Source organism: Crinia signifera, chromosome 2, assembly GCF_055691185.1.
Source record: "Crinia signifera chromosome 2, ASM5569118v1, whole genome shotgun sequence".
Lineage (NCBI taxonomy): Eukaryota > Metazoa > Chordata > Amphibia > Anura > Myobatrachidae > Crinia > Crinia signifera.
The window spans coordinates 282,548,456-282,575,621 of NC_139218.1; the positions used below are offsets into that span (position 1 = coordinate 282,548,456).

The 27,166-nt window shown below is 35.6% G+C and overlaps 1 protein-coding gene and 1 long non-coding RNA gene across 4 annotated transcripts in view; one reads left to right on the top strand and one right to left on the bottom strand.

Moving 5' to 3' along the window:
* Positions 1-27,166, bottom strand: part of SHOX (SHOX homeobox) — a 27,921-nt gene continuing 755 nt past the window's right edge. The window contains exons 2-6 of one of the 3 annotated variants that reach the window (XR_014469727.1): positions 23,704-23,912; positions 16,905-16,962; positions 15,577-15,665; positions 7,051-7,168; positions 2,642-2,778 (exon numbers count right to left, since the gene is read on the bottom strand). Coding sequence is in view for 2 of the 3 variants with exons in the window: in XM_083168731.1 (XP_083024857.1) it covers positions 2,533-2,778; positions 15,577-15,665; positions 16,896-16,962; positions 23,704-23,912 (611 nt within the window). In the remaining variant the exon portion in view is untranslated. Of the gene's footprint in view, positions 2,779-7,050; positions 7,169-15,576; positions 15,666-16,895; positions 16,963-23,703; positions 23,913-27,166 lie in introns of all 3 variants that reach the window. The other 2 variants (XM_083168732.1, XM_083168731.1) reach the window with 2 other exon arrangements.
* Positions 25,334-27,166, top strand: part of LOC146057468 (uncharacterized) — a 6,242-nt gene continuing 4,409 nt past the window's right edge. The window contains exon 1 of the long non-coding RNA XR_014469728.1: positions 25,334-26,905. This is a non-coding gene — a long non-coding RNA (uncharacterized LOC146057468). The remainder of the gene's footprint in view (positions 26,906-27,166) is intronic.

Consider the following 27,166-nt stretch of genomic DNA (forward strand, 5'->3'; position numbering starts at 1 on the left):
TGTATGGCAAAATATTTTTATTAAGATTCTGTTAAATTGAGTGTTAAATACACACGTACCAGATCCATAGCTATTACATGTTTTGTTTCCTGCAGGTAACACATTAAATGTGTTATTGAAACAGTTCTCCATTCTTTAAACTGTATGGAAATGGTGCAAATTAGTAATGCCACATCCTGCATTTTATGCTTGAAGACAAGAAACGCTGCCATGAAATATCTGAAATTGGTTCCTGAAATTTTTGTTGCAACTTCAAGTCATATGACTCATAAGACATCTGAAAAGTATGTTTAAGCACTGGCTAAGTCCACAATTGCTAATATTTATACATTTATTAATGTCCCACTTGTACGAGATGAACATTCATACCATGTGATTACCAAAATACACTCTCAAACTGAACGTAACATGTTTTAGTGAATTTGTGTTGTAGCATGCTGGTATGGAAGTTAGACTAAGAAAATGTAAAAGTATGCAATATGACAGATTTTAATAACAGTTGACTTTGGACAGGCTATTAGTCTTCCTATCTACGATCCCTGAAATGTCTGTTAACCCAGACATACAATGTGTATATATGCAGCCCCACTAATTGTACTAGATGACATGATGCTAATAAATATTTGGCATGAAAAGATCAAACAAGTCATACCAAAATGTATTATACATTATTCAAATTAATGTAATTAACTTTTCACAGGCAGCAATGTCTCTAGCTACAATAAAAAGGGCTACATTTATATGGGTATAGCCAATGACAAAAAGAAAGTCAAGATTTGCAGATTTGGCTATAAGCCTGCAACATTTTGCAAAAGCAACAGGTTTCCAAAATATAAAAATAAATGCAAAGCATTGTAAAATTTACACTCAACATAATTAAAATATTACACATTTATAAAATTTCAAACAGAATAATAAATAAAACATCCACTTACATATTTTACAAAGAAACGATTGATTTTTCTGTCGGTCTATACGTAACACAAATGCCAAACTAAAAGGGAAATACTTTTGTCAGGTTTTCGTTTCTTAACAGAAATGCTATTTCTTTGTTTGATCAAATTATAAAATGGTGTTCAGTCAAATGATTTTATATGAAAATTATTTTTATCTTTTTTAAAAAGCAAACACTTTGGTATTTGTATTAACATGAATTCCCTATTTTTGCAATGTGTTCTATAACCAGCATTTACCCAAAAATGGTCTGATTCTGGACTTGACCACTTATTTATTTAGTACTTAAAAATATTTTCAAACAGAGATTAAAACCATCTTGCCAGACTTTTAGCTGAGATCATTATAATATGGCACATTGACCTACTAAAACCCATGGCAGCTTTCTTCAAACAAGGAAGAAGACAATATTATTTTATCCATTCCCATGGAATACACTCATTTGGCAAATGAACTGCTGCACCCAAGCAAAGCACAAAAGGCTGGGCCTAGGTGAATGCAAATTTACTTATCTGCATCTCAAGATTTGATTCTTTAAATCTATAATATTTACAGTATTGCACTTTACTGCACATAATTGCATCTCACTAGAAGTAACTCTATCAATACTATTTCCTGACACTGCTTTGCCATAGTCTTCCTTTTCCAATAAATTAACATTTCTGGAATTTCCAAATCTACCTAATTCTGTATTATGGGCATGGTGACTGGTTACAAGTAAATGGCACAAAGCACATGATGTTAAGTAATATTAAATAATATGTTGTCTCTATGGTAAAATGTTAAATATTTTCTTTTCAAATACTGAAAGCACCAATAAATGGTGAAGTATAGCATTTATTTCTCTTTTCCAATATATGACTATTGGAAAAAAATACATTATTGCTGCCTGCTTTTGTGAGAAGGGTGCTACACATTTTGCAGGGTGAGTCTTGTTTTGTTTTATATTCAAAACTCCATTATAGGTTTGGGAAACTGTAACTACAACGAAAGAGATTCTCGGCAGTGAAATAATACCATTGGCAGCAAAGAGATGCCATTTTAATGGAGACCAGCCCCAATGATCTGTTATCTACAATATAGTGATCTATGTATATGATTTTTTCATTATTTTTTCCAGACACATGCAGAAGAAAAATTGAAAGCAGCCAATAGTGTTGTTTTCAAGTCCATTTTTGTTGTCAAGGTTATAAAAAAAAATCCATTTTTTTTTCTATTGTTCATTCCACTTCAAATGTTATCATGTTTTTCCAAATTGTGTAAGGCTAGGTTCTTCACTTCTTAACTGTATCCTTCGGTCATTGAGGTTCAGAATCATTGTGTTCGCAAAACATCATAGAAATATCACAATATGTAATTCAAGCTTATTTTGAGCTTATTGAACTAAACCAAATTATGTCTTTCAGAGGAATCCTCCATATTCTGTGTTGTTCTTCTAAAGAAGCAGGTATAGGCTCTTTTTTTTCTTTTGATATTTGCAAAGCATTTTTACCAACACATTTGGCATCTGAAGAGTCAAATAATGGCAGAAAGGGAAATAAGGAAGTCAGTTCATGGTTTTACCAATGGCTAAAATTGTCAGAGCCCCAAAGCCTCTGCATGTTTTCTGGCTTTGAGTCGCAAGTCAGCAATACTAGAGTTTTTGCTGTTGCTTTTAGCAGCAGCTGCGACCACAGCTGCGGCAGATGCTGTTTCTGCCAGTGATGCAATTGGAAGTCCAAAAGGAGGAGGAGGAAACATTAGATAAGGAGCATGGGCAGCAAGGTGTGGGTGAAGATGGGGGTGTGCATGGGCTACTCCTTCTAACTGTAATTGAGCTTGGACCTAAAAGCAAGAAGAAACACAGGTCACATTTAGTTGTTTTAAGCATAATATAACTATGTCCACTCATATACACAAAATCATAAAAGGTGATTACTGACTATTACATTGTCACTGGATGTTTGGTTTTGGATTTTAACCCTTTGAGTGCCAAGTGAATTTGTCAAAATTGGTGTGAAATTGACAAACATTTTTATTCATCATAATGACCTGTTATGTTTACCTTTTATAGGAAATATAATCTTTTTTTTTCCACAATATTTTTAGCTGGTATTTTGCACATCTCTCACAGAGATGTTGGCACTCAAAGGGTTAATACACTCTGTGTTATGTATCAAACATATAAATGAACTCACTACTTGCTTTTATAAATCACATAAATTAGTGCAAGTAATCCTAATTTTTATTACACATATAGAAAACATACATATTTGCAGAACATTATCTCCTTTTGTGGATCCCTGTATTATCTTTATTTGTGGCATAATGGCCCTCATTTAGATATGGTTTCAAAGCATCTGAAGTACACAAGTCAATCAATGTTTTCATACTGTGCATGCATCAGAGCCACACTGCACACACTGCGATTGCAGTATGATAGCGCTCAGAATAAGGGATTCATGAAAACTTAATATTGTTTGGCGGTGTAATGGAGAGTGGCCAGCCAAATGTTGACGTATCATTGTGCTGCAAGAGAGTCCTTTGCATCCTCGGAGAGCTGTTAAGCCTGTGTGTCTGCAGAGATACTAAGGGGTAAATTTACTAAGATGGGAGTTCTATCTCAGATGGAATGTTACTTTGGGCAACCAGTCAGAATCTACCTCTTATTTATTTAGAACCTTCTAGAAGATAATAGATAGTATCTGATTGGTTGCCCATAGCAACATTTCATGTGAAATAGAACTCCCATTTTAGTAAATGTCCCCCTAAGAATCTGCGTGATAATGCTATCTGCTACAATGGTATCAATGTTTCAGAACTTGTATGCTGTTGATTGAATAGAGAAGGCAGCAGTGTGCATCCCTATGCTCAGGTTAGCTTATACCCATTCTAGCATATGCTCACAATTGAGGAGCGCAAAACATAGTAGCCACATCTGAATAAGGCCCAATCTGCATATTTTGTTTAATGCAAACTGCTCATCCATCAATAATATATTTCTATGATCTACAGTACAGATGTAGCATCGCTCATCTTTGCAGGGGCTGGTGAATCTTTTGCCAGCCCCCACCAGCCACCAGCTCCCACCAGGGGGTGCATGCGCACTAGACACTTGCGTGCCCTGTGGTGAGGGAGCTCCCTGCGGCCATTCGCTGCCTCCCCCGCTGACAGAGCCAGTGCCCACTGCCGCCCTGACCCACCCCCTAACCCACTGCCCAGCCGCCGAGAGACTGGGACCCAAGTGCGCGTGAGATGCACGCGCGTCCCAGTTTAATGGAGTCCCTGGCGGGTGCAGGGCAACAACGAAAGGGGCTCCATCTGTATATAGAGGAATTCCTCAAGTTTTGAAAATCTGTATTTTATTGTAGTGGAAACTCATATGGAAATGTATAATAAAGTTCTTAATTAACACTCATCTAAATTCATACTATATATCACACTTTGTAAGCTTTTACACATTACAATTATAGAAAAAAAATGTAATGAATATAAAAATTATTTTGCAATATAAATCTACACACACACAAACACATACATGCATACAAACACTCCCACGCATATATACTCCCACATACATACAGTACTCACACATATAAACAGATAGGTACAATAGCCATTGGATATTCTACTACTTTATATGCACAGTCACAACTTTTAATCAGCCCCAAAAAAATTCCCTTTCCTATGTGACAGGAATAAAGCCGTACATTTCAACAAATTTATATACTGTTTGCAAATTTGTTTGCTCCTTTTATTGCTTTCTAACATTTCTAACTTCATAACTTTTCATTACACACAACTGGTTTATATTTTTGTAGGAACATTTAAAGCGTCTTGAAAAGGATATTAGAATACATCGGGATACCAGTGAAGCAAAGTGCCAAAGAATAAACAAAAAAGCTTACTTATTGGTAATGATCTGCTGACTCTACTAAAATATTTTCCACAAACTGAAATAATCTTTTAATAATATATTTTAAGGTGTGAAATAGCAACATTGATAAAAATATTGCAGCACCAATAATATAATTTAAAAACCCAATATTAATATACTGTAAAATATTTATATATATTTATTTATATTTAAATATATGTATGAAGGTGGTGTAGACACTGAATTGTGAAAATGCACTGAAAAACCTTTACAGAAATTAAGTTAGGCCAAAGAATTCCATTATATAGTGACAAGATGTTACTATAAGGTTTCATACATAATTAAAACAAAAAAATTCTATACACACACACACACACACACACACACACATATATATATATATATATATATATATATATATATATATATATCCCTGTTTATCATTATTTAGTATTTACTCCATTATAGCAAATAATCATTTGAAATGGCAAATATTTAACGGTATAATCTATTTTCTCAGATTATGTGGATAGCAATTTATTTGAAATGTATAAAACTATTTTTAAAAAATCAGATCTTGTATGGAAGTGTTTATTCATCCTCTTCTGAAAATACATTTTGCATGCATTCTGAAGAGTACTGGTAATGCATAATTAGCTCTTCTTAAATTAGATTATGAAAGTGTACCTCTTCCTAAATGATCTTATAATTTAAATACATTCATATTACTAATTTTACAATTAAATATATACATATAGAGTATGTGTTTTTCTATTAATACTAACATTAGCAAAGCTCATTTGTCGCTGTTATTATTATTATTATTCAGAAATGGCATATTTAAGTTTATTTTATTCTGTGTATGTAATTATTACTACATATTGTACATTTTATACTCTTAATGTTTTAAAAAGAAAAAGAAAACAACTTTTTTCACAATGTGTAGAAATATTTAAACTTTAATGGTCATTTCTCTCGCATGTACTTCATAATCAAATAATGTTGCAATTTTTAATAATTAAATACATTTGTAAGTCATCAATTGATAATGATTTGTTAGGCAAGTGTATGAGTCTTACATGATGAGATAAAAGTTATGCTTCACTCTATCTTACAGTATTTGGTCTCTTTTTTGAAGAATAGACGTGATGAATATCATGGCTATTATTAAATTAGTCAACAAATGGGAATCTGTGTTAAAATATATTGGTAGCTTTATTTGTAAGGAATATAGATGCTTAGGGGGAAGAGAAAGATGAGAATTGACAAATATTCTCTGTAAAATGCTGCGGATTATGTGTGCACTATTCAAAGAACTGGTAATAAATAAAATAGCGGGATTACAATCACAAACAAAATTAGTACAGATGAAACTATGTAAACTTAAATGTAATAACATTCCCAGTTTCTAGAAAACACACAAGTAGAATTCAAATGAATATGATTCTGCTGGGTGTTTTCAAAAATGGTCTTAAATATTCAAGATATATGCATGCATGCACACATACATATATTTTTTTTTTCAAAACTTGAGAAAAAAAGAAATCAAGCTGATCCTAATCTAATTGAAAGCAAGTTACTCAATGTTAAATTATATAGCAAATTACTGTATGTAAAATAAACTAATGACAATCCAATTTTTTACATGACTTGTTCCATCTGTAACCTAGGCCTGGTTTTAAAAGGCCTAGATTACAGTTCATTTTCTAAACTAGGAAAAGGGAAATGTCAGGCTTTAGTCTATGATTAAACTTTTTCCAATATTTTTGTTTTCCTGTCAAACAAACTAGTGAACAAAGTACAAAGAAAGGATATCAATCAATATATTAAAGTATTTCTAATAGAAATTAGTACTCATTTGTAGTACAAAGTAAAATTGTTGTTTTAGTAATTAGTTTATTCTATAAATTATAGATACTAATGAATATTTTTAGCTTAAAGAGAATTCACATAAATGCATATTCATAACTTATATTAATAGCGTATTTTTGTTTTATTTAAATGTGTTATTAGACATATTACCATTATTTTCTGTTTTAAATAACATATGCTTAATTATAAATTATATTATACTATTTTAAATGTATACATTTTTAAGCATACATAGTAAAATATTATAATTATTTGAGTAGTTTTTAACTTTGCTATGTCAATAATATGTTCTGTAGTGGTGCATAGACTTAATACAACCCTAATATAATTCAAATTAAGTAGCCCAGCCCTGCCCCAAAAACTCATACCTGCAGTAGTATATGTGAAATCGTAATTGCCAATAAAATGCATGTCCACCCAGAATCATGTGCTATGATTGGCCCAGCGGAAATCTAAATATGGTGGCCACTGCCAAGTGAAAATTAGCTGAAAATAAAAAAAATATTTTATACTCTGAATATATGCTTTTTTGGGAGATTGTTTAAAAACAAAATTGGATGCTTATATTAAAGTGAGTTAAATGTACATTTGTGGATATTATAATAATATTGCCGGTTTCATGGTTAATTGCAGGTTGTATAGAGTTTAAACACAACAAAAACTGAGACATTACATTATCTCTCTTTTTAATGTGGAACAGGACAGCAAATCATGTGTTGAAATAGAACATTTAAAATTTAACATGATATGTTAGTTAGGCTATTTTTTATAAACTAATACTAATAAATGGAGTGGGATAAAACTTTTTACAGATTAAACTGCAGCGCTTTTTTTTACTTATTTCCTTTTTCATTTATTTTAATAGTTAGTAAAATGTTTTTTCTGGAAAATGACTTGGTTGACCTAAGTCTTGATATACTTGATATACAAGAATAGATAAGGATTGATTCAGAGATATCCTCAGTATATTGCCCTTAGAAATATTGTTGTGTATTCTGTATGATACAATTAGCTGTGTTATGCTATTGATGCTGTAAGCATATAAAAGTGAGCATGTTCCGTTTTTGTGAATGTCTGTTAAATCACTTGCTGATAGCTATCTAAGGATCTAAAAGTTAAAAAACAAAACCTTAATATTTCCTTAATTGTAATCTCAGTCAATAACTTATGTATTGTTAATTAATTAAGTCTTAATTTAAAAAAGTAAAGAACAAATGTTTTGACTAACTATACTCTACTGAAGCAGGTATAAGTAGCATTAAAAAAATGATTAATGAAAAACATAACCATACCCATTTAGCACATTCAAATGCACGTAGGGTTGACAACTCAGTGACTTGTGGGAGATTATGAAATGCAATTTTATACTGATAAAACTATAATGTGAATCATTTATGAACTTTATCTATATCACACTTTCTCAAAATCAACTTAATGACAATTCTAAAGAGATAATGGACATAATTTCCATTATGTCCTCAAAAATGTTATGCTCACTTTCCCACCTAAACTGTGCAAATGAGTACAAATGAATAGAGTGGCTCAACCAGTGTGACATTAGACTGAAGTATTTTTTGTCAATGACATGCAGAATTTCACAATGCTCTGAATTTAATCCAGACCCAATCACAATTGAAATAAAAAACGGACATACTGAATTTTGTTGCACTTAAGGGGTCAATATTCAAAAAAAAACTCTTTAAGTCTTCAGGACTTGTGCAAATTTTCATTTTAGATGGATCTTAAGGTGCATACACCCTGGGTGTTTTTTCCCAGTCTGTAGGCAGAGCAATTATGTGAAAATTGCTTTCCGAAAATCACTTATAAGCAATTTTCGCAAGGCCGAGCGACTTTCATGAGGGTGAACCAATTTCCACAGTAGTAGACTGTGGAAAGTAAATCACTTGGCTGGTAAAACACCTGTTTATGGGCCTTTAGAGTTAAGCCTATCTCCCTTTTACCACCCCCTTTATTTGCTCATATCTATTTATGTATTTTATAAAAGACTAAAAATCAGACTTTATATTCTATGCAGTCCTTAAGATCTAACAGACCATGTTTTCCAGACCTCCTAACTGGAGCACAGGTGTAGACATTACTAACGTCACATTTTCAAACAAGTGCTACATTCATTTCTTTCTGACACATTCTACAGGTGTAGAAAGAAAAAATAAACCGGCCCTTTATGGGGGATGGAACTGGTGGCGCTTGGAAAAAGTGGTTTGTCAGCAGCTGCTAAAAACAGGTTAGTTAGGCCTGTATATAATGGAACAAAGAAAATACAAAAGTGCAGGGCTAATATTGTAAAATAAGCTGCCCAGTGCAGCAAAATGTGTCGGGCACTGCTGCTACCTGCTACCCCCCTATTCATTTTTGGATTGAAGTCCAGACCAGCCCATCAGGACCTCTTATTGATTCCCACCGCAATTATTTGGGACATTTGGATCCTAAGAGGTGACCACTCCTCAAGCACTATTTCCATCTGGAAACCAAGGATACAATATTGCACCATTTGTAGACATTCTAAAATACTCATCCAGTGGCATCAGTGATTTTTGCCATCTTTGGACCAACCACTTGGACTCAGTTTGGAACACATCCCTGCACAACCAGGGGTGGTAAATATTGTTTCCAATTACTCACTGCTGGGCACAAATAGGAATGGACTCTCCTTAATTGCTGCTATTATGTGGAAGTAGATTCTTACAAAACCATTGTTCTTAGTTTTTACTTATTCTTTAATTTTTCTTATCTTGGTCGCATACCCTATTATGTATTTCTAATTATTGCATATTAAAAATTTCATGTAAAGATCATCCAATTATCTAGGACATCTACAGGTGGCCTGGAGAACATGAACTTTTGTTAGATCTCGAGGACCAGTTTGGCCACTCCTGATATATAGGGGCAGATGTATTAAACCTGGCGAAGAGATAAACTGGAGAAAAAGTGGAAGGAGTTTACGCACCAGCCAATCAACTTCCAACTGTCATATTTCAAACACTGCTGATTGGCTGGTGGGTTATCTCCTTCCACTTTTTCTCCACTTTATCTCCAGTTTATCTCTTCGCCAGGCTTAATACATCTGCCCCAATGTAACTTAACTAAATATGTCCACAATGCACTTTCAAACTTCTGTACAATTCTAACAAAGAAAGTGATTGTGCACATGCAGACTTGTTATGCAGATTTCTACTATGTGGTTTGGTAGATTGATCAACACGTTCAATTATGTCACAGCAACTCAAATAACTGCAAAGTGTTTCAAGAAGCATCAAATACCAAAATATGTGGGGACATATTCAGCTGATGGAATAGGGGGGTACTTTACTTTTTAACAGGATCTTTCTGGATTACATTTACCATCATGGATCAAATGTTAAATATTTGTTATTTAGGATTAGTGGCATTTTAAGTAGTTGGACAAATTTGAAACTTTTACAGCTCTCAGGCACAGTTATATAAATCGTACAAACCATTCAGCAAATTTTAAAATGTAAAGTGTTACATGTTTTATATATGTAAAATGTATTAAGAATGTATTTTTTATTAAACCATTTATTTGCATATGATGCAATTTGGTGTCTTGAACATTATTGAAAGCTGTATTTACCATACTTAAAATGTATAAAATGTAAGTGAAAATATGAATAATTTGGATAAATTGGCATAAGATATAAACTCAGCTAATAGCAGCATTAACAGTGATTTTTTTATTTGTAAGACTTAATGTTATCTTTTCCTAGCCCACCTATAACAGTAATTTATGCAGGATATTATGAGGCTGTATTTCATTACTAGGAGAGAAAATGAAATGTGTTTGCAGCCTCTTCTAAGGTTGTGTGTGGCACAGTGTAAATTTGTTATAAGGTGCTTGTGTTTGTCTACATTTTCTACCATAAAATCTAGCTGAAATGGCCAAAAATAAATGAATTTGATTGAAAACATTTGTTTTGGACATCTGTCCAGTAACCACATGTATGCTCGCAGTTTGCCACTTTCTCCATACAAACATAATTTAGTCAATATGACTTTCGGTGGCCAAGAGACTCCTATAAAGTCCTGATTATATTGTGAAAATGAGTGGCAGTATTTATCTGTTTAACAGCAGACAAAGAAGAGCTTTGATACTTAAAGAAATGCACACAATATTTAGAATTTTTACAAAATGGGTTATACTAAAAGTGTATTCATAAAAATGAGCAAATTCTGTCATAGAAAATTTTGCTTATAAAATAAGAGCAGTGAGATTTGCTAAAATATATAGCATGCCATTTCACACTTAAATATTAAATTAAAGTAGCCTGCAATTTTGATACAGTTTAGTACCAATTTGCAAACAACTAGTAGTTTAAAAAAAAACTGCACAATTTAGGCAACACAATAATTAATTTAAGTAAATCTTGGGGGAATCACTAAAGGTTAAAAAATATATATTTTTAAGGGTGTTGGGAAGTGGAAGAACATCTGATTGGATGGGAGGAAGATATATAATATATATATATATATATATATATATATATATATATATATATATATATATATATATATACTAGTGGATGTGGCTGCACTCTGAGACTGGTAAGTATCATATATATATATATATATATATATATGTGTGTGTGTCCTTATAACCGGCACTCGCAGGTGTAATTGAAGTCCAACTGCTTAAGGTGCACCCAATCCCCTTGGTGGGGAAAATATATGGAGTAGAAACCTTGTGGCACTCAAAAGACTTGCACAGCGTATTTAGAGAAACAACACAGACTCAAATTGAATCGGACCGATTCAATTTGAGTCCGTGTTGTTTCTCTAAATACGCTGTGCAAGTCTTTTGAGTGCCACAAGGTTTCTACTCCATATATATATATATATATATATATATATATATATATATATATAGAGAGAGAGAGATTTGAAAGGAGGGCACTCACCAATTCGCAGATAAAATTTTTCAATTTATTCAATTCATTAAAATATTGAACCTCAAACAGTCGTCAACGTTTCGGTCCGCATTTCAGACCTTCTTCAAGACTGACAGCAAAGCAGCAAGAGATCATACTCCAACAGAGTCTCTGTTGGAGTATGATCTCTTGCTGCTTTGCTGTCAGTCTTGAAGAAGGTCTGAAATGTGGACCGAAACGTTGACGACTGTTTGAGGTTCAATATTTTAATGAATTGAATAAATTGAAAAATTTTATCTGCGAATTGGTGAGTGCCCTCCTTTCAAATCTCTATATTGTGGACTAGTGCCTTGGAGTGAGCACTACCGGGATAAACTTTCGAATTGTGTGCGGATTCCTATGCATATATATATATATATATATATAAATATATATATGGGAAAGTTATAATTTGAGCGAATGCATTGGATGGGCACCCTTATTGGCTCATTAAGCAGACTTTATATTTGATGGTGTACAGACTGTCCACTGATCTACCAACAGTTCATGTTTTTCAGGCAACCTGTGGATCTATAGTAGGAATGAATGCAGCATGTGACAGCTAGTAATGACTACAGCTGTGCACCAGCTTGGTAATTTGGAAAATGTGGACCGTTTGGCCACCCCTGAAAAAAACATAAACATTTTGGGTATCAAAACTACATAAAATAAATCTTCAAAAGTTAGTGAACTGCTGACTAAGAATTTGTTATATTAATATAATGTCCACACATATATGCCTATGTCAACAACACATATATACAAAAAGTTAGGACACTTGATACTGTTGTAAATATGGTATTATGATGTCATTGCCTTGGCATTCATTTTAAATGTTGTATTAAATTTGATAACATTCCTGTACTGTACATTATATAAATAAGAGACTTGACCTTGCATGCCTTTTATAAATGAATTTGGTTTTCTGCCCTGTGTCCTTCATATATGAAATAACACATAACTTGTTAAAAGTCAGCTCAGAGTTTGATTTGTGTGTGTGTGTGAGTATATACATATCAACGTTTCGGGGTACGGGGACCCCTTCATCAGGATAATATTAGGATGTTATTATCCTGATGAAGGGGTCCCCTGATGAAGGAGTCCCCATACCCCGAAACGTTGATATGGATCTCTAAGGATTAAAGAGTCCACACCTTTACCACTTGTCAGACTCTGAGTGCCACTTCTTCTTCATGTACATTTGGAAGGACGGCAATATCCTCTCTACAAGTGGGCACTGGAGCACAGTATCCCTTAGTCCGACATTGGATAGACGCTAAGACCTAAGTGCCGGGTCTATCTATCTGGTATATATATATTAATATATATATACATAATTTATATTTATATAATACTGTCCTATATCTGTATAATAATTTAAGGTCTATCCATCTCCACAATGCAGGTCCAGTGAGAGCTTGCATGCGCCCTAATGGCTTCAAATGCAAAAGAGGTGGGACAAACTTAGGAGATGAGAACAAACACCAGTAATGTGGTATATATGGGAGTATGGAAACAGGGGTAGGTGGGACAGAGTTCAGAGGACAAGGACATAATGGGGTAATTAGGCAGAACATCAGAGCATAGCCAGATTAAAGGGTGCCACAGGGGATACTTTACCCCAGCACCCTGTGTAATGGGGCTCCCAGCCAGGACACAGTAGTGTCACTATCTTTCCCTCTTGTGCAATTGTAAAACCAGACAGCCAGAATCCAATCAAGACAGTGTGCAGTGCAAGCAGAGACACAGGAGTGTCAGGTTTCATGAGCTACAGATGGAGTTTCCCAACCAGAGGAGAGATAGGTGGGGGAGAAAGCTGTAAAGGGGCCTACACAAGGGAGATGTTGCTGAGCAATGTAGATCGCTTAGAATTGCCCGGATAGATCACTTAGCACACAGTGATGTGTGCTGAGCGATGTGTCAAGGCCAGTGTTCTCTGGTGAGTATACTGGTTATAGCAACAAGCGGGGCCGCGCATCGATATCGCTATGGTTCCTACACATGGAGCAAAGTTGGGGCATTTTCGAAGTGATCTAATGAGATCGCTTAGAAAATGCCCTGAAATAGCCCTGTCTGTAGGCCCCTGCATTGATCCAGTTATCCCAACTTCTACTCCTCTTCCCCTGGTTGTGTACTGTCCCAGTATGTATACTAAATGCAGCATGTCTCCTGCCATCGCTGCTGGCATTTGCAATTGTGTATGCACTCGCCGATACCAGCTCTCGCACCAGATCCCATCACCTGCGATGTTGTACTGGGTTCACATTTTCTAATTTGTACATAGCTGTAGCAGTTTAGAGATTGATGCTATTTTTGCATGTTACAGGATAAATAATAGATTTTATGTTTCTATGTATATTTTAAGGTTAATTTTTTTGTTTCACTAAAAGATATTTTAATGAAATAGCTGTCTGTCAATTAGGGGAACCATAAACAGTACAATATTAGTTTAAATGTAATAAACACCAATGGTTTATATTTAACATACACAATCCATACCTCCAAACATAACCCATTCCAGGAGAGATAAAGGGGAATTTACTAAAGGAAATTTGTAAAAAATAGGTGTAAAATTAGGTGTATTTGTATCCAGAAATACACTTATTTTTGACATTTACTATCCCGAAAATACGGCAATTCGTATTGCTGTTCTGTCAATACGAATAGCCGTATTTTCGGGATAGTAAATGTAAAAAATAAGTGTATTTCTGGATACAAATACACCTATTTTTACACCTATTTTTTACAAATTTCCTTTAGTAAATTTCCCCCAAAATGTTCTCTACCTGGACTTCCTCTAAAATTTCTATTGCAATCACCTGTATTGAAATACTTTTCTGAATAATTGAATAGTTCAACACAGGTGACGTCAATTATATTAAGAGGAAAGTCCATGTAGAGAGCATTTTCTCCCTCCTAAACTCCCTCCTAAACTGGGTGATGTTGGAAGGTATGTTTAATCTAATAGATACCTCCCCTTCCACCAGGTGCCCAAGCCTGCCCAAAGTTTACAGCCCTGCAAAAGAGAAGGGGCATGGCTAAATAGAGTGAACAGTGGACAGAGCAGAGACATATACTGGTCCAAAAAGCTAGTTAGTTTAAAAAAATGCAGCTTAAATTTGTACTAAATTCTAAAGCCATTCTGGAAAATATATAGTGTTCATTGGGGCAGATGTATTAAGCCTGGAGAAGAGATAAACTGGAGATAAAGCACCAGCCAATCAACTGTGTTTGAAAATAACAGTTGAGAGTTGATTGGATGATGCTTTATTTCCTTTTACTTTATCTCCACTTTATCTCCTTTTCAAACAAAGTTGATTGGCTGGTGCTTTATTTCCTTTTACTTTATCTCCACTTTATCTCCAGTTTATCTCTTCGTCAGGCTTAATACATCTGCCCCATTATTAGCTAAAAGCTTTAAGATATATTACAACTTGATCTCAAATGTACATGAAAATTCTACTTGTCATTGTCAAAGGCATAACTGAGGATAGAGACAGAAAGAGCAGAAGCATGTCATAAACCTCTATCTATTGAATATTGAGAGGGCCATAATATAGTGTTTGGTTATAAACATATGGGCACTGTGCAAACATTTTATATATATATATATATATATATCAGGGGAAATTTACTAAGATGGGAATTAGACTTCACTTGTGATGTTGCTATGGGCAACCAATCAGATGCTGTCTACTATCTTCGAGAGGGTGCTAAATAAAAAAGAAGTAGATTCTGATTGGTTGCCTATAGCAACATCACATGTGAAGTCTAATTCCCATCTCAGTAAATTTCCCCCATCATGTCTAAACTAGTGAGGAAGAATTGTCAAACCATGTCCTAGCTATTATGTGGGTTGATGTTCTTTTCCCATTGACACCCCAATAATAAACACAGCATTGATATCATTATTGATATTTTGAGAGTAGTGAGATCTTTCTATACGTGTACCTGTTGGAAAGGCATCCTCAATGCTCCCATATTCACATAAGGTGCGACTCGACATGTTTCTAAATGACTTGCTGTTCCAAGAATGACACCTATAAGAGAAAGAGAATATATAAATAAATATTCCAATAGCAAGTGTATTGACTACTTTGCACTAACACTATTTCTGTTATCATTGTGGCAACAATGAGTTGGCTTCAGCTTACTCCATAGACATTGTGCTGTTGTGAATACCTCACTGCCTCTCTGAAGAAACATCAAGGGATGAATGTAATAGCCTGTGAGCTGACAGAGGTGTGTGACTTTGTGCGAGCCTGCCTACATTTTTAAAGCGACAATTTTTTACAATGCAAATCCTACCTGGTTTTGCCTTGTGAATAACTGCCACTTTTACAATACGGTCAGTACTGCATCTTCAGCAGTTCACAGGCTAATACATTTAGCCCCAGTGTATCTAAGAAAAAAAATATTGAAAACATTGGGGGACTCTCTTTTCTCCTGCCATCGATGTCATTACTTGGGCATGTAGCATATTGTCCCATGGTAACACCATGCTGCCAGAAGGAGTGAGCAAGAGTCAGTAAAGGGTTCCTGGTGTACGCAAATTGTTGCAAGACCCAATGAACCTTGTAAATGCTGGCACAGGGAAGTAAACTTTTGGTGTCAGGTATAACCAGATTCAGATAAACAGCTTCAATTTTGCATCCTGGCAAATCCATGTTGAATTGAAGGAGTGGGGAGGCAAGTTTAAAATGAGTCTGCTGTGTATACACTAGAACAACTTTCATCCAACATCCAACTAGTTGTCTGGTTGGAAAAGAAATCTTGTAAGATATGGCAGCAAGTGACAATGAGCAATTTGCTCCCAAACACTGGAAAACTGATAACACTCACTCTTACAAGTTGGTTAAATCCATTTCAACGAAACAATTTTCCAAGGTTTGGGAGCAAATTGCTTATTGTCACTTGCTGCCATACCTTACGAGATTTGCATTCCAACAAACCAATCAACCACACAGTTGGCTGGTTGGGTGAAAGTCATTCTAATGTATCCATCTGATTTTAAACAAAACAAAATAAAATATAAAGCTGTGTTTTTACCCCTGTTTTAACATTGATTATTTAGGTGCACCCTTAAGCGGGACTATTCCCAACTGTAAAAGAGACCTATGATATGCACAACAATCTATCAAAATTATCACCAATGCCTTCCATGAAATGTCTATCAACAATATTTAGTGTTAAACTATTATATCCCATAAGCTCCCTATACCACATTTATTGAAGAGAAAAGAAAGTGTAGCGGATTTGGAGGTACTCACCATACCCACCTTTATGCATTTGATTTTCTTGTTTTCTACATTTTGCTCTTCGATTTTGGAACCATACCTATAAAACATATTTTAGTGTTTTAGGGTCTTGATCCTACAGGAACTGTTCAGAAATGGTATAACTGTATGTATTAAATACATCTATAGTTAACAGACCAACCGACATCATAATTGCTGAATATAGGTGCAATTTATAGTTGCAAATAATTATACCAACACTGTGTTTATGGAACTGGGTGCCGGATGACTGCCCGACAATCGGAATCCCGACAGTCAGTATACTGACATCGGAATCCCGACTACTGGTGCTCCGACAGGGGGGATCTATACTGACAGGGGCTATTCTCTCTTGTGGGGGTCCACAACCCCCACAGAGGGAGAATAGAACCTGTGGCAAGGTCCGAATTTACTCCCCTGCCCGATGGTGCTTGTCTTGTATGCGCAAGGGCGAATATGCTCATGTGCAGAACCTCTGAACGAACGCCTTCAGTGAGTACCACACTCGTAAAGGGAGGGAAGGGGGCAAGCAGGGGGCTGGAGCAGGGAACGACCAGCCTTTCATCAGTGTCCCTATGAAAACACTGGTTGGTCGCCTGCAAACGCATGCATGTCGATGCTTACTCAGGACGGATAACTGACATCACATGTCATCAGCGCCCGCCGCAAATTCGGCCATCTCTGTCGGAAATTATAGACCGTTTAGACAGGTGACAGTGAGCGACCATCAAATGATTTTTCACCAATGCGGCACGCATGCGAGGGGATGTGTAAGCGTACACTTTCCCTTGCATGCAAATGTGAGGATTTACATGGCGATGTGGGGGCGGGCATTCAGTTGGCCGGCGGGCAATGTTTTTCCTGTTCACTATGCTGAGAAGATACGCAGCCTAGCAAACAGGTATGAATCAGGCCCATAGTACATATTGCACAAAACCTGTATGATAAAAAAAAATGTGATTATTAATGCATGTATAGCAATAGTTACATGGTAATTGTATATACTTAATTTAACTAGAATTTATTTATTTATTCATTGCTTGTGAAATATTTCTCATAGTACATAGATGTACAAATGCAGTACTAATGCAGTCTTTTCTCGTGTCCTCTTCCAAACCAGTTATACTAAATCCATAGTTACAATATGACAATAATGCTGTGTTCTAAAAAGGTGAATGTAGAAACAACGACAAGACAACAAATGGAAGTTCTCACAGTACTGAAAAACATGCAATTAGCAGTGTTAGTAGTCTGGCCAGTGTTTAAGTTACAGCAGGTACTGACAATTTGGTTCTCATAGTTATCAATTATCTCTAACGTACATTCATGCTGCATTCACCTTTTAGTAAATTAACAGCAGGGTAACCCACCAAGGGCAGCTCTGTCCATTTTACACTTAAGCAGAGGTCCCAACAATGCCTTCTCTTCGAGGGACTATGTGAAGTGTTGATTTTCACTTTTAAAAATATCTATAAGCTGTTTTCAAATAATATATAAATTATGAAAATGTACAGAGTATATATATATATATATATATATATATATATATATACATACAGAGAGAGAGAGAGAGAGAGAGAGAGAGAGAGGATGATATAATAAAGGGTGTGACCCGCCTCATAAAAATCCTTTATTTACTGTAAAACACTTTGTGCAACCCAGTTAAGTCTGAAAATACTCACACCTAAGAGGAAAGGAGTGCAAGCTCAAATATAGATTGTAAGCTTGCGAGCAGGGCCCTCCCACCTCTATGTCGGTTTGTTTCTAATTGTAAAGCTCATCGTTATATGCTGCGCTATATAAGAGACTGTAAATAATAAATATTTATGTTCCAATTGTGTGTAGCAGATGATTGATAGATAGATAGATAGATAGATAGATAGATAGATAGATAGATAGATAGATAGATACATACATACATTGTTGCTCCAGCCTTTATATTTATATTTCTTTATATTACATGAATATTGGAATATAAATCAATAAATAATTGAAAAGTACTGTGTGTTATATTTGTAAGCATGTAAATGGACAAAATAATAATAAAAAAATAAACTAAACCTGCCCTTTACTACATTTACATCATATAATGTAAATATGTTGAGTTTGTCTACACCCAAAAATATAACAATTTAGACTTACATTGTTTCCATGTGTTTTCAATCTATTGGTCAAATATAAAATACCTGTTATATTTGCTTAATTATTTTCTACACTCAAACTTTGTCATTTGACAGAAAAACTGAATTATGCATTTTCCAAATGCTTACATTATTTCACCTTGAAGGCTGCTCATAATTTGTAATGCTGATAGTGTACAACTGAGAGCCAATCATTTATACATGTGAGAAATGTATGGCTGTTGTTTCAATTATGTGCGATAGATAGATAGATAGATAGATAGATAGATAGATAGATAGATAGATAGATAGATAGATAGATAGATAGATAGATAGATAGATAGATAGATAGAGTTATCAAACAAAGGGCCAGATTATATCTGACAATTATATCTGCTATATGGCAATTTGTGGCAGATGTATTAAATTGGATGAAGTGATAAAGTGGAGATAAAGTGGAAGGTGATAAAATACCAGTGAATCAGCTGTGTTTAAAAGGGGTTGATTTTGATAGATAATGTTATGAAACAAAGGGCCAGATGTATTAAGCCTGGTAAAGTGATAAAGTGGAAGCTGTTAACGCACTAGCCAATCAGCTGTGCTTTAAAATGGCAGTTCGGTGCTGGTTGGCTAGTGCGTTAACACCTTCCAATTTATCACCACTTTATCACTTTACCAGGCTTAATACATCTGGCCCTTTGTTTCATAACATTATCTATCTAATCAGTCCTTATCTGTCATTTTTCAAACAAAGCTGATTGGCTGGTGCATTATCACCTTCCACTTCATCACCACTTTATCACTTCATCCGATTTAATACATCTGTCTCAAATTGCCAAATAGCAGAGTCCCTCTGTAATCTATAAATGTATTTAAAAATACCAAATCTGGTCAGTGTCTTATATTTGCTTTTAAATTAATGTTTTTTTTTTACTTTACAAAATGTCCATATTATAGCATAATTTTACTTTTCTAGACCACTATCCATTTAATAATAATAACATGCACCAGCTAATGTTCCCATTATTTTCAAAATCATTTACGTCATCTATATACAAAAATACAACATTTTGCATGTAAACTTGAAATGTGGTCTAATTAATTGTTCCAAATCACTTAATATTCGTGCTTAAGGCAGGTGAGACATCAGGGACATGCCTCTAGAAGAGTTAACATGGATTCAGACTGAGCAGTTAGGACGGTGTGCAGTGTGCAGTGTGATTTATTTAATATGTGCAACTTCACACAATAGCTACAATCGGGGTGGTTTTTTACAAGGTGTAGGGTGATTAAATGAAATATACTGCCCTAGACTGACTGTATTACAATGCCTGCTAAACAGCTCTCAAGTATAAGTAAGCAAATGGAGGCGTACTTCTGCTACTAATAACCCATGAGAAATGTTCCTTCATTTTCTCTCCATAAAAATCAACATCGATTGCAGACACAATATACAGGATCATTAGTTCCTAATATCAGTGTCAATAAATCAGCAGTAGGGAATCCCAGAAAGGTGGGAGATGATAGGCTCTGACAGCTGCAATACCACTATGCTATGATCTACCACAAGTGCATCTATAGCATTTACACTATGTCCTTACTGCACACATGCCCAAAATTGGAAATTCTTAATGTCTCTCAAGTGATCCTACAGTTTAATTAATACTATCTGCGCTGTCTGCATTGCATTCCCCTCCAAGCTTTGTTCAATTGCCTTAATGACGGCCATTTACAAGTCAGTAATTAGTGGAAAGAAACTCTCTTAAGGCATTTATCATCAGAGTGCTCAGTAGTCTGCAGTGCAATGCCACGCTATGCTAGATGTGATTACATTCCCGGCCTGGACATTCCTCTCTGACACTGAATGGAGATTTAATACATGCTCTGTGTTATAGGGGTTCAGTGTAGCTGACGTGCCCATCAATGACCTCTGACCAGCCCCATGGTACTGATCTAAATTGTCTATCTGAGTCATGCACCAGCACCCACCCAGCTTGAATGGCCACTGTAAAGTTACTGGGGCCGGGAGGAGGACTTGCACTCTGCTGTTGTATATGTAGATCTTGCAGACAAAGAGAGAGCTGTAATAAGCAGCGTGTAATATGATTATCTAATACTGATATGGTGGCATCTGCGTGTGCGCTGTAAATGGCTCCTGGCGCATTGGCACGGCACCTTTGGAAATAATAAAACGACTTGAGAGTGAGAAATGAACCGACTTCAGTCATGGGAAATGAAAAAAATCAAGTTATGAGAAATAATAGTGATAAATTAGCCACTAGGTTAAGCAATAATAAATCAGTCTTGGCGCGATTTGCGATCAATTCCAATTACGCACGAATATGCTAAGTAAAGCGCAGTACACTGTTTTAGACAGTTATTTCTTCATTAAGGATCACTCAGTGATTTCTTTCACAAATACTGTAATCTGATTTCCTTTTGATTTCCATTAGAGACAGTGAATAATGACATTTAATTTAGCTGTGCACCATAAACCAAGAGATATTTCTTGTAATTGAATTACTGCCTGCTCCTCACCGTGGTCTCATAACTTTCAATTATAACCCTGACAGCTGGGTGGTATGGGGTTCCAGGACACGCTAAAAATAAAAGGTTAATAAGGACCAGGCAGGCATAGGAACATCAATTTATTTACAGCAAATTTCCACTCTAAATTGAAATTGTATCCTCTAACTACAAGAACAGTGTGTGCTGATAGGAGGGTTATTACAACAAGCCAGAAAGTATTAAAAAAATGCCTTGCTGTCTTCTACTTTCATATCTTCCCCCCTCCCCTACCCCCTATCGAAATCGACCTCTTATTTTCATTTGCTAATACTTGTTATTAGGAATGTTCTTAGTTTCACTCACACAATTAGCTTCCTTTTTCTGAAAATGACCAACTATTTTTAATGCAAACAGATTTAAAAAAAAAAAAAACCTGCCATGTTTTTCTTCATGTCCCCACCTGAATCAATATAGACATTTTGGCTGAGATTTTCAAGATCTGAAAACAGTTTAAAGAGCAATTTTCTGCAACTTTGAACATCCTGTTTAGGTGCTACTCTGTCATAAAGTACTAAAAGAAGGAGTGCAAAATGAAATTACAAGTAATTTGTTTTTACAGGAACAGAACATCAAGGCAGTAGAAGATATTACACATCATGAACATCAGGAGTGGAAATTACATAAAAGTTGATATCTCCTTTAGCTAAATAAAAAAGACACAAATTTATATATTTTCTTAAATTCATTTAAGTAGTGTGGTTAGATCAATCTTGTATACGGTTAGAGTACAGCACACCTACATCCCTTGTAACTGTGTTGTGAGCTTGTAGTAAGACACATTTTGGGCGTAGATAAAATAATATATTTGATAAGAACATTTCTGTGCATGAAATTATCCAGAGCTAAATTAAAAAAAATTGCTCTGCAGATTTCACATATTCTTTATAAGCATTTTTCTGCAATTAATATGTTGTCCTTGTAAATATTTCTATAAATATTTTAACTATTTAACTCTCCCTGGCAGCAACACGTACATTATGTACTATTGATTATACTATATGATTTCCTAATTGCATTCAATGTTATAGAGTGGGATACCTGTGGCGGTTCCCCTCCTGTATGCAATTGCAATGCACCATTTGCACTTGTTTTAAATACAATTCTACTTTTCATTTTTCTTTCTATTTTTTTTCTTCAAGTCCTTGAATTGTTATCTTGATCGATTAATTCTTAGACAGGAAAAGTTATGTCTAATAGAGATTTAATTCAATGCGTCCTGTCATAAACGTTGACCGCTCAGCTAAAAGCTCGTAAATACGTTTTACTGACTAAATAATAATTTTCAGGATTGTGTTTCCAGCACTTTCAAAGCAGCGAGAGAGCAGATGGGATAGGCTTGGATGTCATAAATCCATATGCCTGTCAAGCAGGTCAGCTGGGGCACCTTTACCCCCCGGCTCATGATAATCCAGCCCAAAGCAGCCAAATAACCTTTTAAAAAGGCCTATTTTATTCGTCGGTGGCAACGACATAAGGTGGAAAACTGTGCTGAAAACTAATAAGACGGGTTCTGCTTCTTGTGCCAAAAGATTGTTGTTACAGAATACAGATATGTAAGTATGTATGGAGCTAAAATCTCCTGAATGCTGCTAGCACATCATTTATAAGCCGCAACTAGTAGGAGCCAAATTATTATCCCTCATTAAAATATATGTTCCAGAATGCATGAAATAATAATAGTAGTAGTAGTAGTAGTAGTAGTAGTAGTAGTAGTAGTAGTAGTAGTTGTTGTATTATTATTAATAATAATAATAATAATAAATATAATAATGTTATATATATATATATATATATATATATATTCATACATATATATAATATTTTCATATATATATATATATATATATATATATATATTTATATATATTAGTAGATTTTCTGTCATTTTGAGAAAGGTTCACCAATGATTTTTCAATAAGACACGTTTTGCACAGATCTTTATTTGCCAGATTGGAAGACACTTCATGTATTCAGTATCCTATTTCTCTCTGGTGACAGAGTATCTGTATAATACTAACCCATCTACGTAATGCATGTACAGCATTCTTTTACAGGGCATCTGCTGTAAGCGATATCTATTGAACAGTGTGTTCGTACGATCGCATTCTCCTTACCTGTACCCTGGCTTCAGACAGTCCCAACCTTTGGCTCAGCTCTTCTCTCATGAATGCATCAGGATAGTGAGTCTCATCAAACAGTCTTTCAAGTTCATTTAACTGCTCTAATGTAAAATTAGTTCTGCTTCTCCTCTGTTTCAGCTTGGTTTGTCCGTCTTCATCCTCTGATTTCACGTCTTCTCTCTTGTCTTTACACTCGTAGATCCCTGGCAAGAATGAAGACAGTGTCATTAAAGCGACAGCTCGGTGGGGACCAGCTATCAAAGCCATACTCCTCTCTCACTACTCCAGCAAGGTTTATGGAACAGTATCCCCCTATTGCTTCAAACGGCTCCTCTCTGTGATACATGCGCCTCTTCCCCCCTCTCTTTCTCTGCAATAAGTGGAGAAGCCCCTTTGACAAATGACCCAGTGCATGAACTTCAATTAACAACCTGTATTTTCTTAAAAAAAAAAAAAAAATTATATACAGTATATATTTATTTGATCCTAGAAAAAAAAACAAAGATCGATGCGATGTGATTGTCCTTCGGTAGGTAGAAGCCAGTGATCTCAATAATTACTCTCCATCCTCCATGTATTTCATGAACTACTCCGCTCTCACAGATATGTTCTAATGTATTCTCAATCGATTTTTATTAGTCCAATAGCGGTGTAGGGCGCCCGGGCGCAGAGATCAATTGTAGACATACTGCATGCAAATATAAAGGGATCGAGCATTTGTATCTATTTGCAATCATTTAATAATGATAATGAATCCAGTCGATGGCACTGCAGACTCTGCAATTTGGGTTCATTACACATGATAAATAGATTAACAGCAAATGTTACATTGCGGCTCCCTCTCTGGGGCTCGTATTCTTTTACATTGTGATCTATTTATATGTCAGGACTGATACTTATCTCACTTCTCATCCACGTGCAATATCCATAAACGGCTAAAATATATTGCAGAAATCGTGCACATAAATATCGATGAGGATTGAGGTCGGATAGAGATGATAGATAGATAGATAGATAGATAGATAGATAGATAGATAGATAGATAGATAGATAGATAGATAGATAGATAGATAGGGGGATGTCAGTAACAGCTATATAGTACATTGTATATTAGAGCATGTGTATAGACTAGTCATCCTCTTTGTGGGCTCGTCTGACACTAGCACAGCACAGTGTTGTACCGAATCCCTGCTTTTATCTACTTCTTCAATCAGCGAGAAAAGAAAGTGCTCTGGAGGGGGTTAATGGAGCTTCAATTAGGAATATGATAGTCAAGTGCCAAACCTTTTACTTTGCCTATAAACACATCCATGCGCTTGGACTGATATATTTAACTCGTAATATACTAATAATATATGAAATAATGGCATCCGAAATCAGCAACATAATAACAATAATAATAATTTTTATTATTATTATTATTAGTTTTTATAATTATTATTACTAATTATTATTATTAATATCGTTATTATAATAATATAAGTATTATTTATATTAATAATAATAATAATAATAATAATAATAATAATAATGTTTTCGTGTACAATCATTGCGTTAGATCTTATCATTTAGTTTTTGCCTAAAGATACAAATATCTTCCTATTATATAAATGGACAAGTACATGACGTTTTCTTTTATAAGCAGTTATTAAACCCTCATGCAAAACCGTCTCTCATGTTAGTGTAATCCATTACATAAAATTAACATTGCAAAGGTTGTAAAGAAAATGGATTGTGTAATTGTTTCCATGTGTTTATAGAGTACTTCTAGGTAGTTTTAATCATCTTATAATCCTTTTGTTCTTCCACTACACTTAAACTTTATTACATTTGCAGTTAGGCTGAAAGGAATGCATGCAAGTGGCATTACAGCCAGCGTGCTGGGCAGTGGCAGCCAGCAGCACAGCTGACCGAGGCGGTATACTGACATTTCATTACACAATGACGATCCCATCTTCTCGGCGCTGTGATTTATTACACTAGAATGGCCACGCGCTGACATTTGCCATTGCATTGAATATTACATTACCCAACTCTATGAAATTGTGAATGTAGTGAGGATTGGTCTGTAGTATATGTGCAGATACGTGGGAGATTATACTGGCCCATCACACTGCAGTGAAATACACTAGTTGTGTCTTATAAAGTTGTTTTGTTTTGCAAAATGAACAGATCTATAAATAGATGTGATTGTCTATGTATGAACATTGCAATGTGTGCCTCACACAGATGGTGTTTACTAGCACAAGGGAAACAGAGTAACACAAACCTCATTTATGCTCCCCTCATCCTGCTCTCACATGTCTTGTTTTTCATTTAGTTTCACCTTGAGTTACACCAGATGAAAACGTTTTGGCCTCCTCTCCCCCAGAGCCACATGTTTTACAGGCTGTTTGCAATATGTCTTTTTTTTTTCCTTAGCATGGAACAGCCATGATAGCAATTTGAAAGAGGGACACCTGTGTGCCCGGGTCAGACACTGCTCTGTGCGTCTTGCTCATGTGTCTGGCCTCCTGATGGCTCTGGGGAGATGAATTTTTAGAGTGGGTGCAGCAGAGGCTGATAGAGTGGGTGCAGCAGAGGGTACTGTATAGGCTGATAGAGTGGGTGCAGCAGAGGGTACTGTATAGGCTGATAGAGTGGGTGCAGCAGAGGGTACTGTATAGGCTGATAGAGTGGGTGCAGCAGAGGGTTCTGTATAGGCTGATAGAGTGGGTGCAGCAGAGGGTACTGTATAGGCTGATAGAGTGGGTGCAGCAGAGGGTACTGTATAGGTTGATAGAGTGGGTGCAGCAGAGGGTACTGTATAGGTTGATAGAGTGGGTGCAGCAGAGGGTACTGTATAGGCTGATAGAGTGGGTGCAGCAAAGGGTACTGTATAGGCTGATAGAGTGGGTGCAGCAGAGGGTACTGTATAGGCTGATAGAGTGGGTGCAGCAGAGGGTACTGTATAGGCTGATAGAGTGGGTGCAGCAGAGGGTACTGTATAGGCTGATAGACTGGGTGCAGCAGAGGGTACTGTATAGGCTGGACGTGAGTGCAGCACGGTAGAACTGGGCCGCACTGTCATACAGTATCACTTCCTATCACAGTCGGGAACTTCATCACCACAATCAGCAGCAGAGCCGAAAATAGTCATGTCAGCCACATATTTCTCCAGCACCATCCCCGCTGTAACTAATCTGCAGTGACTAAGGTACGGGCTTCCAGCTAATGAGTATATAATATGCATGCAGCCCAGCTGCGATCATACTTTCTGATTATCCCTAGATCGTAACAACTGGTTGCATACGATGTCCTGCATGGAGTAAATCGTGTGTAATCGTCCATATTGATTGAATGTATTTGTTTGACAAATAACTGGAAATGATCCTTCCGCGCTCATGCTGTGTGTGGGAAGTATTGTGCTGAATGTAGTGCAGTCATGGTGTTGGTAGAGTATGTTTCCTAGAAGCTG